At 37.3% G+C, this 19454-nt stretch overlaps 1 protein-coding gene across 10 annotated transcripts in view; it reads left to right on the top strand.

Annotated features, from left to right (window-relative positions):
- Positions 1-19454, top strand: part of HDAC9 (histone deacetylase 9) — a 491690-nt gene that overhangs the window by 256821 nt on the left and 215415 nt on the right. For 3 of the 10 annotated variants that reach the window (XM_062569209.1, XM_062569204.1, XM_062569210.1), the window contains 4 exons: positions 9335-9576; positions 10498-10645; positions 12805-12931; positions 14870-14991. In XM_062569209.1, coding sequence (XP_062425193.1) covers positions 9406-9576; positions 10498-10645; positions 12805-12931; positions 14870-14991 — 568 coding nt within the window. In that variant the 5' untranslated portion in view covers positions 9335-9405. Of the gene's footprint in view, positions 1-8315; positions 8338-9334; positions 9577-10497; positions 10646-12804; positions 12932-14869; positions 14992-19454 lie in introns of those variants that run through there. The other 7 variants (XM_062569200.1, XM_062569203.1, XM_062569202.1 and 4 more) reach the window with 5 other exon arrangements.

A 19454-nucleotide genomic window follows, 5' to 3' on the forward strand; every position in this document is an offset into this window, starting at 1 on the left:
CTTACAAAATTTAGTAATGCAAATGAGGCCATCTGCATGATACTCAGGGTTGTTCTCTGAAAGATATGCCCTGTCTACAGCAAAAAATAGTTTAAATCAAGACCTTTAAAACCTTCACAACCCTTTCATCAAGCTGAGATGGATCTTCCTGAGAAACTCCCCTTTTACTTTTTTTAGAGCAGCCCATTTTTTCCTTTTGACATCGTAATCCATCCAACTCTGTGGTCTGTCTGCTGCATAATTTTCCCATCTGCTGTATTGCCAGTGTTAGATTGTCCTTTTTCATCTACTGCCACTCCTAATTCAACTCTGCAGTCTAACAAACTCTGTCTTCCTTGCTTTAACCGCCCTTCTGACCCTTTCTTTCCCCCTCTTTTTTTCCTGCCTTCCCCATATTTTTATAAATCTATTTATTTCCCATTCTTGCTGTAACAATCTCTTCTGCTCCTTGGTATCACTGTTCCAAGGGGTGGACTTGTGAAAAATCACAAGCTAGTGATCTATTATTACTTATTCATTTTATTTCAGCCACTATGTAAATATACTGGGTGTTTTACATGAGCAGAGGAAGATAGACTCCCTTGACTGTTATGGTCAAAGGAAAGGAGATATGAAGGACAGCAGAATAGGAATAAACATATAATACAAACTAGTACATCTTGTTAATAAATATCTGCAGTAATAAGCATCTATTTCTGAGCTAGTACAGTAAGTAGTGTTGCATTGCCAGTCTCTGACTAATCTAATCTCCCATTGAAAAGATTCTTTAAAAAGTGTTACTATTTTTCTAATGGATTTTTTCCCCTCCTTTATGTACAAGTTCAGTTTAGTCTCTCCCTTTTTCTGCAGTTGGGATCAGAAATCATTTTTTAGTGCCATGCTTGTCACAGATCAGAACATTCCATAAAAATTTATTAAAAGCACTGGAATAATAGAAAGTCCTTCTTGATTTCCTGGGTATAATGATTTCTTGAGAGGGTGTGATTTTAGTGAATTACTTGTGCATGTCAATTTTTGTTATTCAGTAAAAAGGAAGAAAAAAGACAAGTCTGGATATTGTAGTACCTACAACAGAACATATAGAGCTGCAAAAATGGAAAAAAAAAAAAAAAAAAAAAAGCTAGGAATTTGAAAATACACCTTTTAAGATCTATTTTTGGGTCATCCATCTTTTTCCCTAAAATACAAAATTGCCAACAGTCCTTTGGAAGATTTACACTGTGTCTTGTCTTCCAAGGGTTTCCTTTGAAACACCGGCTGTCACACACCTGAAACAGCAAAGTCACTTACAGATACAGGCTCAGCAGATGTCTACCCGCAGTCTAATTTGCCATGAGCCTGGTGGTCAGTGATACTTAGGGATATAACTGCTGGCATACCCACATGGTAATTGTTTACCTTTGGTACCCTAGCCCTAAGGAAGAAATTTCAGCCTCTCTTTCCTTTCTCTACATCCACTTGGGACTAGGCAAGTGGTGTCACCAAAGCTGGGAAGTACTCAGCAGATGTAAACCCAGCATTGCCACTGACATGCCTGCAGCATTCGCAGGTGGAGAACAGCATGAAAGAAGTGTAAGTGAAAATGGTACGTTCTAGATATATTTAGTAGCACTTAAGCAGCCTCGTGTTGTCTCAGAATGGGGAAATCAGCTAAAGACTGTAGCAGGTCTCTAGAGAACTCCATGGTACTCTTTCATTTGTCTTTAGGAAGCTGGAGGACTTTGAACACTGTCTTCTAATGCATGTAACACCAAGAAAGTTAAAGGCCTATTGCCTTTTCTGATGTGTATGTAGCAGCTATCATTATTCTTACTTAAAAAAGGGGGGAGAGAGTAAGCTATTGAACATTGTATCATGGCCCCTCTATGCTTTTTGTGAGCATTTAAGGGAAGAATTATGCATGTGTGCACATCCATGTATTTATATCCCCAAGGCACTAAAACTTCAACAAAGTGACCAGAGGATAGCAATAAGCTGGCATCTGTTGATCTGGAGACAGATTGTACCCACTTAGGTCTGCAAACAGAAGTGACATTGCCACTTTTATCAGTCTTTATTTGGTATCTTCTGTAATGATCTAGTTTACAGTGGTGCTGATCTATGCCTGGGGGATGCACAACTCAAGAATGTTATCTGCGTTCTCCCCTGACTTTTCTGGTACACTCATACCACGGAGAGGGCACATTATGGTCCAATAGAGTAACCTGATATCGTATATCAACAGCATCATTAACACCAATATATTATCATTAATTAATACTGCTACTAATATGTCATAGACTTTGGGCTGAGAAGAAAGTTGACAGATACATAGGAATTCTACATTTTTAATTATATCCACATTTATCTTTGGCTTATTTTTATCTTGCCTGCAGCAGAAGTATCTAGAATTTAGGATATTCAGATTCTTTATATGAAAAGGGCATTTTCTGAAAAGTGAAAGCTTGCCTATGTGTTGACGGGTGTAGGGAACGCATGTGTGAGAGCTCTCCTAGATGAAATATAAATAAAGTAACTCAGAAACCCAAATATAGCTCAGCTTGGATTTCTTGATAACAGATCATCCCAGGTTGGAGTCTGGAAGTGTTTCACATTCTGATGTGATTTACTAGGCACATTTGCCTTTATTCCTCTGACAGCGGTGGTTGGCCTGATATTTGCATGAACTCTGGCAGGTTAATAAATGGAACTATTGCTCATGTATTCACTAGTGAAGAAACAGCAAATACTATAATACTTAAAAACTTCTTGCATATTACAAATTAGGTGGCATTTATGTTTGTGTTTGTTATGACTGTTTGACTCAAAAGCATATTTGAAGAGAAGGAATCTGATTTTAGTAAAACAATTTAATAAGGCCTTTGATTTTCTTAAAAAAATCAGCTAGCTATAACTTCAGTGTTGGTATTTCAAGGCCTCTCACTGATATTTTAGAAGTTTGTGGTTGTTTTAGCTTCCTTTTCAGGCCCTGGGGAAATAAGAGAATGGTAAATCAAAGCCCAGATCGCTGTTTGCATTTATTTTACTTCTCATTATGACATGTATGCAAACACTTAAAAGAAATAGGGAAAAGGTATAATCATGATAAAATCCCTTTTATAGAACAAAGAAGAATACATTTCTAGTCTAATTTATTACACTTCTTAAAACTGTAAAGTCAATTGAGTGCCTCATCAGGTTTGACAGTTCATTTATATTTCTAATTCTGTGATAGTACTGTTTAAATAATTACTGACTCTTTAAGGATAATCCAAGAAAATAACTGGAAAGTATTTTTGCAGGTCTGAAATGTGTCTTGATTTCTTGTACTTCTCCTTTCCTAGTGACAAAGTTTTCAAAATACAAATTGCCATAGGGTTCTAAACAGTCACTAAAAATCATTATGTTGCCTTTGAAAATACTCTTCTATTTGCATATGCTGTCCTCTCTTTTTCCTGTTTCTATTGACGACCAAAATCTAGACTATGATTGAGAAAATGTAATTAAATTAAAAAAATAAAAACACTCAGTGAAATCTAAGTGGCAGATTATTTAATTTAGGTGCATCCTTTTACTATGATTGTAGGAGTAGAGAATAATTTCTGTTGGCTTTAAATATTATTAAAAAATTATTACAAAATCCAAGTGTGATCCTAAATTTGGAAACTTGTGTTCCACTAAGAATACTAAAATGATATGCTGTCAAGGCCATCTTACTTCTTTCACCCCTATTCTATCTAGTGATAGAGGTTTTGTATCAGGCTTCCGAGGTGGCCTAAAGCAGCTCTGCCCATACTGATGTCAGTAGAGGAATGACAGATTATACCAGCTGAGAATCGAGGTTCAAGGTTTTAGCTACCAGAGCTGGAATGATAAAAGCATCCCACAGGAGGTAACCTAACCTTTCATAGTTTATTGATTAGCTGACTTGGACTTCTGAAGTCCCTACTAAGTTTTGAGCTTTCAACTTCTAGCTCCGGGAGTCTGCAATGTTGATCTCCCATGGTTGCAACTTCCATCGAAGTTAGAAAATTATGAACCATCTCTTCTCTGAAGACTGGGCTCCAAATTAGGAGTTTTTCTATAAGTTTGTACACTGAACCCCATGAGTAGTTTTCCTGCCTTTGTTCCCTTCATCCATGGCTATCCAAAACTCACTTAATTTCCCAGCATCCTCACAACTGACACATGGCTTCACTAGTTCTTTATTTACATTGGCTGTAAGGTCAAGTAATGCCACTTTATCAGTGTGCCAGGACTGCTCTTAGATTACGGAGTGAGCCGTGTTTGAGTAATGCTGCTTCTCAACACAGAAAGTTCTGCCTCAGTTGGCTCAGAAATTGTTAATTCCTTTCCTTGTGCTTCATGTCTGGTTAGCTGCTGGTGTCTTAATGCCTGGCAAGTCCTTCTCCACCCCATCTCCTGCCAGTTACCTTGTCTCTTCCTCACTTGCCAAAGTTTTCCTGCTACCTTCTGTTCCTTATTCCTACAACTTTCAGCCTCTTATGGTATTTCATTTTTCAATCCTTCGTTCCTCAATAAGTCTCAAGACACCATGATAGCTTTTCAGATATCAGTGGATCTTTTCAAGTCCTAGATTTGAGGGCAGACAAATCCAGAGAGTCTAGGTTTAACATGGAAATTAATTTAAAATATTGTCTATATTTTTTTGGATCTTCATCACTTTCCACTATTTAGAAAACCTCTCTGGAAATTCTTTAGTGCTCTGATTATGTCATGATTTACTGATGATCAATCCTGAAAAAGGCAGGTTTTGCATTTTCTTTGAATGAAGAGGTTAAATGGAGGTTATATCTTTTGTATGAAATGTGCAAAACTTCCGATTTGATTTTATTTTATCAAAAGCATATGAAACCTGTTGAAAATACTATTCAACTCAATAATAACTTTAGGTGGGCTCTGGTTTGTAGAATAGAGTTCTATCTTTTTTTATGTAATATTTCATTATATTGGTATTTGGGGTAAATTTGGGACATTTCTTGACAGACCGAGTCTTCTAGATTTTACTCATTTTTGTCTGTTTTCAGAAATACACTTTTATTACTTAATAGTGAAATTACCAGTTGGAGGAACATATCTTCTGTCTCTTGTCTCTTTTCTCATTTAAAAGTTTAACATTCCAAGCTTTGTAGTTCTCCTTGCTCACTTCATAAACCTTAACCACTTCTGAAGCAAAATACTGCCTTGGATAAACAAGCAGAAGAAAGAGCCTAACCTGTCCCATTCCTTGTTCCTCTGTCCAGTCTATTTTACTCAGCCATCCCGGCAACACAAGAAATTCCATTTTGAAAGAATTAACTTGAATCCCTACAGACCCAGCAAATTAACATAGTTCATCTAAAATAAAAACCATAAATGTACTAAACATTCTCTAGTAAGCAGGTCCACTAGATTTCTTCATTACATCTCAAATAAAGAATGACAACTGTTCAACTAATTATACCATCCCTCGTGTAAGTTCCTGTTTTTAAAGATGACATAAATGTCTGCCAAGAAAGATAATTGCCAGTGAAAAAGAAGATTGCCCCTCTTGAGAGATCATGATAAGAAAGTAGGTTGTTTTGTTTTATGGTATTTTCTTTTGGCAGTTGTGATTCAGAAGACTTGCATATTCTAAAATACCAGTGTGCAGATGTTGAAATTAGTCACTGGAAACAGAGTTGGAAATGCCATCTCTCATTGAAAGAGATGTTTTTTCAGTGACTCCCATTTTAAGGAATAGTTTTAAAAAACAAAGCCCCAGAATTAAAACGAACTCTTTTACCGCCTTATAAATATGCTTCAAGCCTCCAAATATACTCACAAATATACTCAATAAACATTTTGCAAGTGTCTTCCTATAGAATGGTAAAATCAGCGCAGGAAGTTCTGTCTATGAAATACTATTGATATGGAAGTTCTTTTGAGATTATCTGTTTTGTAATGTTTCAAGATAAAGGCAATACACTTTTTTAAGGAAAAATAAATACACGTGCCTTTTGCTCGTTGTTAGCTGAAAATTAAATATTTTTCTACTAAAATTTTGGCATATTTCCTGGAACCACTGAGCTCTCAGTAACATTTTAAGTTAATGTTCTGCTAATTTGAACTCAGAGAGTTTAATTTTAATTAACTTCATAGAGGAAACCCTGAGCTTTCTCTGTAGCCCCCAGAGACGCCGGGAAGGAGCTCTTCCAGACCACAGGGGAGAGAATCTAGAGTAGGGTCCTACTCTTGATTTGTACTGTGTAGAACCTCTTTGCATTGGTGATACAGGAAATCCTGTGAATCAAGACTTCTTAAAGTGAAATTAGCCTTTACGAAACTCTGATTAATACTTTCTTTCATTATGCATCTATTTCCTCCTTTGGCTAATAGTTCTATGAATCCTGATGGCAAAATCCTGCATCCCACTGCTTCATGTGAAGTTTTAAAGTTGAAGGCACTGCAAATTAAGACATTCCATTTCTACCTGAAAAAAATGCACGTGTACTAGTGTGGAATGGATGAAAAGCATAAAAAAACTTCAGATAATAAACATCTTGCATCACCTTTACTCTTCCCAGAATTAAAATCATGTTGGTCGTGGGGGGAGGGAGATGCTTCAGCTAAGAGTCAAAGCTCTTAAAGACACCGATTCTGATTCTCTGCTCCACTACACATTTTTTACACTGATGTAACTCTACTGGGCTTCTTTGTGCCTTTCTTGTCACTTGATAAGCAATAAGAAGAATACCAATGCCCTGTGGCATGAGCACTGTGTAACAGACAGTAGCACAATATTCAGTTTGACCGATGATTTTATAGTTACTTATTTGGAATCATTTATTTGTGTTAGTTGTGTTTGGTTGATGAGGTTGCTATTGCCTATTGTCAAGGTAACTATTAACTATTGCATTTTAAGACTGTGATTGCTCCCAAAAGACAGTCTTTGCTGTGCCAACAGCTCTAAGTAGTATTGGCAATAATCTGTTAAAAAAGTTTATGACAATAAGTAACTGCTTGTCTCTATTTGTCAGTAAACATTGTCTTTTTAATGATAATTATTGACAAGAAATATTATGTACTGATTTCTGTGTATTCAAGTCTCTAGAAATACTTAAATGTTTATTTTCCATCACATTAATGAATGAAGCTGAACTTGATGAAAATTAATGTTCTAACATTAGATTTGTTACTAGAGTGTGTGAATTCTTGAAAATTTGAATCTCATCAAACTAAGCCTGATTTGAGTTTTACAACATCTTACTAATTGTTGAAGGAAATTTCCATTGTTAGACAAATCTGAAGACATCCTCTCCTAGGCACAAAGAAGTACTCTGGAAATTAAGAAGTGGGATGCTCTTCAGAGGTGGGAAGTATAATCAGACCCAGTTTCCATGCAAACCTCTAAGGGTTGATTCATAGATGGTACCTGCAAACCAGGCTACAGGGTTCAGTTTGCAAACACTGTTGCGAACCGAATCCTGCAGGGTTTGCAGAGCTCTAGTTACTATTATTGCTCCTAGTAAGGCTTATTATCCTGTCACAGACGATGTAAGAAAATCCATCTCTCCACTTTAAACACGATAAGCCTTTGTCACCTACAATGCAATTAATGTTAAAAATAGAAGAGCGCCTATGATAAGATTGTGACTTGCAGGCAATGAGGCATTGTCCAAGTACCAGGACTTATCTGGAGGGGCAGTCAGCCTCCACAGACCTGTCAGTTTGCTGATTGCTGTTTCTCCCTGAGTTTGATGAAATATTCATGTCTTTGCTCTGCTCTCTGCAAGCACTATTGATTTCTTGTATAAACGCAGCTATATTTAGTCTAGACAAATGGAATGTGGATTGCTGCTGAATAAATTGGATGAAAGGCTGGGGGGTTTGCCTGTCCCTTTCTCTTGGTCTGGGGCAATTATTTATAATCAAGCGTAGTTTTTGCAAGTTAAAGGTGATTTTTTGTAATTTAGTGATTAGTCTCAGAACAAAAGTAAGCAGTTAGGCACAATCATTCTGTTGGGATAGCAGGTTAAAAAGGCAAATTATGCTTTGAGGTTTACAACCACAGTCACTAAGAGTAAAAAAAAGAAAGCCAACAAAATGTGATGTTTCCAGAATATTGACAAGAAAAGAATTTGGTCAGCTGGAGAGATTTGGAGCCTCATTTTTAATAAAATTTTTTGTCTATTTCATGCTAATAGATTTTATCATATAATTGGAGTTCAGCTCTATTTGCTGCAATTTTGACTTCCGCAGCTTTTCTGCTCCTGTTGGTCAGATTTTTTTTCTTTTTCATTTTCTGTCGTTTCTTGAAACACAAAGACAGGTAAAACAGAGAAAAAGGAGGAAATATGGATAGCGTCTTGTCCCCTGGTCATTTCAGAACACCATGTTTCTTTCCAATTAATAATAATTGTATTTTTCTATGGAAATAGCTGAATGGTAGTAAATGTATTTGTGTTCCACTGGCCTCTAGTGGATGGAATTGGAGCAGCTCAGCTTGTCAGAGACTATACTGTTAGTATTTTACACTTTTTACAAATGTTATTTGTTTGTGTTTTGGTCTTTTTTGTAACAGATAAAGTCACCCTCTGTCTTTTCAGTTAATATGAAAACTTGATCTTTGCATGTACTCTAGTGAAAGTCATCGAATATCTCTCTTCCTCTGCTTTCTAGTCCCTTGGACTTACATCAAGAGATAGAAAACCACAGGATTCTTCATGAACTGCTTTAATATTGAGTTAACAATATATACCAGTATTGCAGCAAATGAGAACAATCCTTCTTTAGCAAGACTTTTGCATTTCTTTAGTAGTCCTCCAAGTGTGTTATGTCTGATCCACTCCAAGCTTGGTGGTCATGTTCTAAAAATCTGTATCAAAACTTTTAACTTGTTTGTCCAATTATTTTCTTATAATTTTCTGTGTGTTATTGCTGTGTCGGTTTGCTAGAAATGTAGGTATATTTATTTCCTTAACATGCAATAGCTATGCAACATCCAGTAGCTATTCATGTGTAATACCGTTCTCAGATAATTCACGTTTCTCTGTTTAAGGTAAAACCTCTTGCAATCCAATAAGAACGCCGAGGCCTTCATCCTACACTGCAGAAGTACCCTGAGTGTTCGCTGCTATGCATTAATAGTGCCTAGAAAGTTCTCACTAGTTCGGTTAGGCTGTGACATGGTTTTAGAACTGGAGTTCTCATTAACCTATTAAGGAGAATATTAATCTGGGAATATGTTTTCTAGAGAGTGGAAAGAAAATGATAAGATAGTTTGTAAAATCTCAGATTGCTAGTAGAAATGTCTAAAGTTTGTGCATGATATGGATAATATATGTATATGTATTTTGTTGTTTTTCTCACACAGTGGATGTAAAATCGGAGGTTCCCGTGGGATTAGAGCCTATCTCACCGTTAGACTTGCGAACTGATCTCAGGATGATGGTTCCCATGGTGGACCCAATTATGCGTGAAAAGCAGCTCCAGCAGGAACTACTACTGATCCAGCAGCAGCAGCAAATTCAGAAACAACTGCTGATTGCAGAGTTTCAGAAACAGCATGAAAACCTGACCCGCCAGCACCAAGCCCAGCTCCAGGAGCACATAAAGGTAGCAACATTCTTCATTTATCCCTCAGCTTATCTGTAAACTAAATATACTTGTAGGCTGACAAGAAAGGAGAGTGTTCCTGAAAGATTCGCTGTGACTGAGAGGTAGAATTTGATGAATTACTAATCTGTATTTGGGTGATAGAAGCCTTCTCAAGCAAAAGTAGTAGCACCTACCTGGTGCTTGCAGCAAACCAAGATATTAGAGTCCTCAGTTTCATGAAGCCAATGCATCTAAAGAAAATCAAACTACTTACTTTTTAGCTAAATTTTCAGTCAGTCTTCAGTATGGCTTTCTTTTGAGTATATTAAAAGATTGCTTTTTTTGTCTACTGTTTGAGTTTGTGCCCGCAAATCAAATCAATAAACAAGGGCATAATATTTACATTTGTAAAGTGAAGGTAGGCCCTGAAAATACTGTGTTTTCACTCTCCCTGAGCTGTCGCCCATAATGTAAAAAGAAAATGTTTTATGAGATTACATGCACAATGACAGTATTGCTGTAATGGATTTTAACTAGGAATTTATGATCTTGGCTTTCTTCTTATTTTTTCCCCTTCTGAAAGGTCTAGTTGCCGTTATATTACAGTGTTAAGCTTCTGTTCAATGAAGCTGACAAATGCAGTTGAGCACAGCAGCCAGAGTTTGGTTATACACTGGCAAAAACTGAGAATGTTGTGCAGTTTCAATGTCTTTTGCCAAGAGAGAAAGAAGTGAAATCACAGTGGCAAGCTGCTACCTAATACTGGAGCTGACTTTAGTGAGCAGTGATAATGCACTGTCCCACCTGAAAGAGGTCAAAAGAAGTGTAAGCACAAGTAAAAGTCCTGCTATTCAGTTACTGAAGGGGTTTATTTTGGCCAGCACTGACCTAGAAAACAGTGCAAGCTGCACTTTCTCATGTCTTTTTGTTCTGTGCAAGTTACAACAGGAACTCCTAGCCATTAAACAACAGCAAGAACTCCTCGAAAAAGAGCAGAAACTGGAGCAGCAGAGGCAAGAGCAGGAACTGGAGAGGCATCGCAGGGAACAGCTTCCGCCCCTCAGAGGCAAAGAAAGAGGCCGAGAAAGTAAGAGCCACTGCACCATGAATCCTAATAAGAAAGATAATATATTCCCTTACCTTCTCCCAGCTGAAACGGACAAAGAACAGGAATCTGAAGCAAGTCTATTAACTGCAGGAAATATGCAGCTAGAGAGGTCAAAGCAGTGAATGCCGAAAGGCAGAGCCACTGTTGCACCCACAAAAACAAGTTATTATTTTGCGTGCAGGCATGGAAAACTGTAGGAAAGCACATTTTGACAGACCTGTAGATATGCCTCTCAAGAATCTAGCTCTTCTTTTTGTAAAAAGGAAGGGAATTTGAAATAAGGTTTCATTTCACTTCTCTCCAAGGAGTTTGTTTCCCGGTACAAAAGGCACTACAAAACAGCAATCTGTATTGCTGATGAAGTAATTTGAACATTGGTTCAAGGCTGAAAACATAATAAAATATTTAAGAATGTCTTCAACTGAGACATCTGATTATTTTTGTGTTAGTTACAAAAACTGTACTTTTTCAAACTGCCTTATGTTTGTTCCTGTCATGACACCTGACCAATAGTTATTTCTAGCTCTTGTATAGGTCTAAGACAAAATGACAGAAATAAAGGATATTGTTGGAATTTGATGCTCACTAGAGGGAGACAGATACAAATGATTCCCTTTAGTGAGGTCAGTTTAAAAATCAGATTGTAGAAATACATTGTGAAGGTATTCAAGCTGAAGCTGCCGCAAGCAGATATTGTTACTTGCCCTGATAAATGAGCACAAAGTATTAACTAAGAGAGACCAAATCAGAAAAGAGCTGTACATTATGCTCGTAGGAGTAATATACCTATTCTAATATGCCTATTCTTCTTGGGAGGAAAAATGTATCAGTTGGACAGTTGTAGGCCCTAGCGATTAAGAGTCTTCCATTACTTGGGTGAATAATGAATCCGTGAAGGCAACATATGACTCTCAAATAGAGCTTTCAAAGATCTTCCACTGTCCAGGTTGGTTGAGGGGGAGATGTTTTTTTTTTTTTTTTTGAGGGGAAGATGAGAGTAGAGGTGATGCATATGTTCTTCTGTCTGCAGAATGCTTTCCAGATGAGCTTTCGCAATATGGCTTTTTCTTTGTCCTTTTCAACCTGGCCTAGCCGGGTTCCTTGCTCTCTGCCACATTAATAACTTTTCAAACCACCATCCTATTGACCCAGAAGAGAGAAGGTAGAAGAAGACCCAAAACCAAAATGAACCTAAAAGTGCTATGAAGATCTGTGTCTGTATAAGCAGTTGGGTCTTATTAGTACTCCCGTCAAAGGAAAAGCAGCAATGTAAACTTAGTGATTCCCTTCTGACTGGATGGCCATTCAGTGCGTACCAGCCATCCATGCAGCACGGGTGAACCCGCAGGTCCAGCCCCAGCATGTGCTGCTGCTGATGTACTTAATGAGTACAGGAGGGAGGACTGGTTCTGGAAGAGGAGTTAGGGTCTGAAGCTAGCGACGAGGAGAGGTTTTTATGGGAGCCAGGTCATAGGGGATGCACTTTAAGCTGACATTGGCATGCTCTGCTCATTCCCCTTTATCAAGCTAGTCCCCAAAAGAGGTCAAAATGTGCTGTGTCCTTCTGTACTTATGTTCCAGTGTCATAAGAGTAGAATTATCAACTACAACTGATGTTTCAGACTGTGTTTCATCTTCCAGATATTGCAGGTACAGGCACTTAAGTGGCTTGAATAAAAAGGCTCACTACTGAGTCTTTCTGTCACATTCTACCCATAATCGAGCCAGTATTCTGAAAGCAGATTTGCTTTACTAAAAGAAAAACATTCTTCGCTCCTAGCTCAGAGTGACCTTTTGTCACTATCTTTTCAGTTCTATCATTGTTTTTGTATTTGGGAATTATTAGGAAATAATTTAAATTCTTTAGATACATCTGGCCCTGGATAAATGGCCTCATCTACTGTTGAAATATTCCTTATGACTTCACTGTATTTCTGGGTTATGGCCAACTTAAGTCTTCTACAGAAAAACATTTAATTCAGATGTTATCTCATTTTGACTGATTTCCATCAATGCTTTTTTTAGTTTACAACACTTTCAGCAGCAAGATATGGGTGCTTTTTTGCTTTGGCTTTTTTTTTGTTTAAAAATATTTTTTTTCAGTGCAGATAAGAACTCTTTAATTCTGCGTGTCTTAGGGGCAGTGGCCAGTACAGAAGTGAAGCAGAAACTTCAAGAGTTCCTGTTGAGTAAATCAGCAACAAAAGACTCTCCAGCAAATGGAAAGAATCATTCCATGAGCCGCCACCCCAAGCTCTGGTACACGTATGTTCAGTGTTAAGCTGTTTCCTTGCCTTATTGCTAAAACTGCGTATCAGCATGCTTCTCCAGCAGGGATGTTACTAGTCTACCTCCAGAGCAAGGTAGAAGTTCAGTCAGAATGTTAGAAAAAAGCTAGACATGCAATTTTTCTGGTTGAACTGAAGAGTACTCACTGGCAGGTGATGAGCTGAAAGCCATACAGAACAAGGTGGTGTCAGGAATTTGTATAAATCTAACTAACTTTCATCTCCTGAGTTTGTCATCACAAGTTTTCCAAGTACACCTGCCATTTTGCCAAGTCTGTTCAATTTTTGTGCTTAGCATAACTTTGTGATTGATTCACTTCATTTTTGAATCAGAGAACTTTTTTCTTCTTGAAGATATGCTGCCTTCTAGTGCAGTTATTTGTATAGAGTAAATAACTCGCAAGGATTCTGAGGAGGCTGGCGGGTCATTTACCTTTTCTTACTCTGAAGGATTTCAGTATTCAAAACTGTATTCAGATGATGCCTTGATAAAACTCTACTTAGAACAGTGAAACAAGTGGTTTTATTGAGTTCTGTAGTGGCTGTAGTAACGTTCTAAGAGTTTACAGCTGTCAGTTAATGCCTTTTTGCCTTCCATATTGCAACAGGCACATTTTTATAAGGCAATCTTACAAAATGTACTCTGGCTGCATTTCTGAAGGATTTCAGTGTGACCCCCTAAATTGACCTGTAATACAACAAACAAAAATACATGTAGATTTTGATCTAGTATTTGCTCTTAATTCTTGAAAAGAATTATTGAAGGCCTGCCCTTGGATTTTCCATTCTGAGCTAATCACAGCATTGTGGTAACATGATTTAATATATGCTTACGTTGTTTCTAGTGGAGATATATTACTTAATAATTTCTTCCAAATAATGTGCAAGATTCTCTGGAGCATGAAAGATTTTTGGCCTAGTAGTCTGAGGTTAGCTCTTAGTCTTTAGATGAGTAAGAACTAGGCTAAGCTCTGTGGAGGGATGTCTTCTACTACACAAGGGAAAGTAGTACTTCATCTCACATTAGTGCCTCTCTTTGACAGAGGCATATTATTATTTGATTAACTGCACTGCATTGGAAAGAAACAGGGAGAGACTCTGCAAGAAGCCAAATAAAATGATCTTTAGATAAATGCAAAGTTTGAAAGTTTCCCTGCCTTCTCCTCCCTCCTCCTCCAAATAAAAAAATCCACCAAACAAAAAAAGAATACTGTCTCTGAGCCAACTGATGCAATTTTTTTGCAATTTACAGTTTCCATGTTCAGAAAGGTCTGACCACATTATTTCTTTCATTTAACGGTTTTCAGAAAGAACTCTTCAATTTGGAACTTCTCTGCTGACATAAACGTTATGTGTTGCAGAGTGGTACAGTCACAAAACCTACCAACTAAACCTAAAGGCAAGGTTTTAGCTTCCTTGTCCACTCCTGAATAAATATTCTGTATTTTGTTCAAGAGATAATAAAACTCAGTATTTTGAATTAGTTAATAATTCAATATAAGCACCTCTTCCCTGAAAAGCCCCTCACTTTTTTATAGGCTGGATCAATGTACCTCCATTTGTACATAATAAACAGGATTCAAATGGCTTTTGCTATGCTTCAGCTGGTTTATATTAAAATGAAACCATCTAAAACGGTCAATTCCCCCATCTGGTGACAGATCCTGTCTTTGGGTCAACATGACTCCTATCCTATCTGACCTCTATAGTGAGTACAAAAAGCGCGTTCTTGGGAATCCCGAGGAGTTCCATAACTTACTGTAAAAGTGAAATTGGTTATGTGAGCCTGTGGTTTGTGCACACTTAGAGAAACAAGAACATAAACACAACTGAGACATGTGTACAACATGTGTAGGTAGTTACTGCTGGTCACCTCAGTGACTGCTAATTTGTGACCTTTCTGTGTCTGCTGCAGGGCTGCCCACCATACCTCACTGGATCAAAGCTCTCCACCCCTGAGTGGGGCCTCGCCACCATACAAATACACTTTACCTGGAGCACAGGATGCCAAGGATGATTTTCCACTTCGTAAAACGGGTGAGTTAGAGTAGTTTATTCAAACCCCTTACCCAGCTTTTACCTTTACCTCCCACCTTTTAACCAGGCTGTCCATCAGTAAGGCATATTTCGTAATCCACAAAGCCTGTTCAGGATGATTCACAGGGAAAGTTCAAAGATCCTGCCTGTATCTTTTCCAGGTTAGATTAAGCATATGATATCAAAAGCCACTATTTTCCAATGCTAACAGCTAGTGCAAGCTTCAATCCTGATAAACTTAGTTTCCAAATAGACCATCATTTCAGGAAACTTTTATGGTATTATTTTCTTTTTTTGAGTATTACTTTATTACTTCTGGGTTTAATAGCTCTCTTTGTTTTCCATGGTAGATAAAGTATCTGTCTTCAGACTGTAGGCTGCCTTTAAACAAAGTTCTTGAGGATATTTTGAGGAAAATTCGTGAAAAGAGAAGAAGCAGGATTAAGATTATATTCTGTGATTTCAGTTGCCAAAGTTTATGTGCGAATGGGCGCGAACATACGCACACTCGCATTTGTATGTGCTTTTTACATTCTTCACGTAGGAATGTTTAATATTTTAAAAGAAAATACTTATTTGAACATTTCAGAATGTTTTAAAGGATTTAGCAGGCCTTATGTCTTGACAGCAGGTGAACTGTAGTCTTGCCTTTCTCTGCACCATAAAGAGTGCTAGAGGGAAGGTGGTGGAATCCATGTGGCTGTTGTCTCGGGCCCTTGTTGCAGTGACCGGTATCCAAGAATGCGGGGAGACACTAAGAGGGGAAAAAGAAAAAGAAAAGAAAACATCAGATCCCTTACTGCAAGAGCCTGCTGTTGAGTGATACAGTTACATTCAAGAGAGAAGGGCTGGCCCCCGACTGTGCTAACTGCCTTTGAATGTGATTCAGCCACTGGGAAATTGAAAACTAACAGCAAAACTGGTACTGACTTGAAAAGAAGTGGCATTTGGAACCAGTACGCATTCAGAAAGAAAATTCAATCTGCATGTAATACTTCAGGATAGACTCTCAAAGCTCGTATTATATCCCCAAATATTTTCAGAGGAATGAAAAAAAAAAAAAAAGAGAGAGAAGCAAACTGCTAATTTATTTTAGGAAAATTATTCCATGTGATTTCTGTACAATATGATGGCATTATAACAAGATTCTATAAAAGACTGTTCAGGCTATTCTGTCGCAATATGCCTTTTTGTGGTTTTTTGCTTAATACCATGGTAAAAGATATATTTTCTGTGCCAATATACGTTTTGACTTTTTAAACAAAAGGATACATCCTTCATCTTCTAAATGCTGTGAGTTCATCTACAATTTTTTGAAATGCAAGTTTTAATTTTTCTCTCATGTTTACATATCTTAAATATTATGATTGATATTTATGATGTGTCAGACTGTTGATCTGTAAAACAAAACATTTTCAAACATTGTAACAGTAAAGTTCTTGTGCAGCTGCTAATACTTTTATATCTCTGTGGGGGTTTCAAAATATTCCTTAATTCAATTCCCATTGTCTGCATAAGAAGACTATAATATAATTAAATCCAGATGTTTTCTATATATTATTCCAAATATTTGGGCATGCAATGCATCAGTTACAAAATTGAACAAAGGACATGATGACTCTCTGAAAAGATGTCTGCAGAATAAATAGACAAATAGTAATATAGACATTAGCATAACTGTTTTTATGACTTGAGCATTAATTACTGTTTTTATACAGAGATTCTGATAAGCAAATAGAAATGAAGTCAATTGATAGCTCTCTGCATCAGTGAAAATAGCAACTCTGTTAAATATCCTGTTTACACGTTCAGTTTCTCATGCTGGAGTGGTAATTCCAGCCTTCAGCAACATCCCCACAAAGGGTCCAATGATTATTCACCAGGTTGAGAGTAAAAGCAACAGGAACCAGATCAACATAAGTCAAATGACCCTAATCTGATCTGGGTGGTTATAGGGCCATCCTCCAGGCAGAGGGGACATTGTGGAGCCTGTGTCATCCTCATGGGACCTTACTAGACAAAGATGTCCCACGAACACTCATATATACAGATAGGCTATAAGCCTGCAGAAATCTGACCTTTGCCACAGGGGTGAACCTCTTTTCCTTTCCTTTGGGCTGTGAATTCTTATTGCCACTGGCTCCTGGTAAACCCTCTGTGATGCTGAACCTGCCTGAAGTCAGCAATTCATATGAAAGTGAACCTTACGTTCTTTTTAGCTTTAAGAAAGGAATACCTATTGTAGATTTTAATTACAGTTTTGGTTTGCTTCTCAATTTTGTTTTCCATGTTAATAATATAAAAAATAGAAATACCTTCTCCAAATTTAATATAATGCCCTTGGAAGATAATTCTGATTGAATTGGTTAAATCAGATTTAATGGGAAGCAAAGCTGAATAATTCACTTCTGATATCCTAATGTGTTATTCAATACTAAGGGAATACTAAGTGTCACATAAGAATTGTAAATCTTGAGTCTCTCTTACTTACTTTCTTTTTCAGTAATCTATTTAGCCTTTACTTAATTAGTCCTAAAGTGGCATATCCTTTTTAATCTTTTTAAAATGAATCCAGATAGACCATGGTAAAGAAAATATTCCACGCAGCTTCTACTGTTATTCTTCTAGCATCTAGAGTAATGTGGTACATAGCTAACTGGGGAAATGCTTCATGTCTCGGTATTTGTGTGCTTACAGTCAGGCACCAGGGTTAACATATTAATGCAGTGGTGGTGGTTACTACACACCTCCCTTAGCAATGTGGATCATTGCTTTCCTTAGAAGACGTAGCAGAACTTGTCAGCAGTAGGCTTCACGCAGCTTTGCTGTGTGGAGGTTTGGGACTGTCCTAGGGGCTAGAGACCAGGATATGCAACTCTTTGCACAGCTGCATTCAGATGCTCTGTGTTGACAGACTTTCAAAAAGAGCAGAGCAAGGGGAGCTATTGCTTCATTGGACAGATAAATATACCATAAGGAGAAGTCATGCATCTGTAGTTGAGAGCAGAATTGGTCTAAATAGCATAAGATTGAATTTTAAAAGTGCCCCAAACCTCACCATGGATATCAGTTATAATGAGAGAGTTTTTTTGCAAAACACCCAAAAGCCTGAGCAGAACATGGTTCATTAATTTTTAATGAGACTCATGCATCTAAATTACCCAGAGACGTTTGAAAATTCCTCCCAGTTACTGAACATTTTTGAAATTCATACTGACCATTGTAAGCGCTCTGATGTGAGCTGTGTGCTTTTGAAAACCTGATCATCTAATATTAGGGACTTTGGATTAGCAATGTCCATAATTCTGTATCTATCTGTCTGGGCAAATATCATGCATTTCACAAGGCTGCTATAAAACTGAAAAAGAAAATGTAGCAAACCACATGGGTTTCATAGGACAGGAGGTTTTCTCAAAGTTTTTTTTTTTTTTTTTTTTACCTTGTTGAAATAAATGCAGAAACGTTCTGGCAAAAAGCCAAAATGTTTGCATTTTCTTGACTCTGTAACATTTCATTTTCTATGTGCTAGTGTTGATGCAAACCAGCAAAAGCCAGTAAATTCCAATAAGGTTAACTCTAACTGAAGCTGTATGTTTTTTTAAAATGCTCCTATAGATGGAATTTCTACATCTTGCCTCATATTTTGGCTTTTGTTGGAAGAAATTCCTGGGGATGTCAGCATATCAAGTATAAGCTTTTTCTTTCATGAGTTTAGCACAATCACAACAGAATGGTAATGTCGATCAGTATTTCTGTTTATTTTGGTTTTACGCCAGTTGGGTCTTTCTTTGCTTATGGACTTTGTAAGCTTACAGCTTGCATTTTGTTTAGGGATCATTCAGTTCCTAAATAGTACTAAAGGATGGTACTATTTGAGAGCAGGTTTGTAGCTCGCTTTCCAAACACTGGAAGAATGCTCAATGGAAACACGGCATGGATGTTTCAAATAGTGCAAGATATTGCTTGGAGGGGAGAAGTTATGTAATTTCATACAAGAAAAAAGAGGAGATGAAGGGCTGCTTAATATTGTGATGAAAGAGAGGAGGGAGGTCGTGCTGCACAGCCATGAAGATCACTTTGTAAAAGCCTTATTAGGTTAACCTGATTAGGCAGTAGAATAACAGCATAGCTCTTGTGTAATAGGAGTGAAAGATTTCTGAATAAAAACTTAGCAGATGTAATTTTTTTCAAAAATATTAATTAGAATATTTCCTTACCATCATTCTTTCTGCACTTAGTGACTCACTAATCTACTGGAGCAGTTAAAACTGAGAAGAAAAACATTTTGTGTGTGAAAATTTTTCTCTCCTTCCCTTCCATGACTCACATGCCACTTAGTTCCATTTCTGTCTGCATTTTCTAGGAAAACACTCTGCTGTGAAGTAACAGTTTAGGGAAAAGCTAAATTTTTGTTGGTCTTCAATGAAAAAAATGGCTCAGAGGATCACAAATCCTCTGTTACA

The sequence above is a fragment of the Rhea pennata genome, chromosome 2, assembly GCF_028389875.1.
Source record: "Rhea pennata isolate bPtePen1 chromosome 2, bPtePen1.pri, whole genome shotgun sequence".
Taxonomy (NCBI): domain Eukaryota; kingdom Metazoa; phylum Chordata; class Aves; order Rheiformes; family Rheidae; genus Rhea; species Rhea pennata.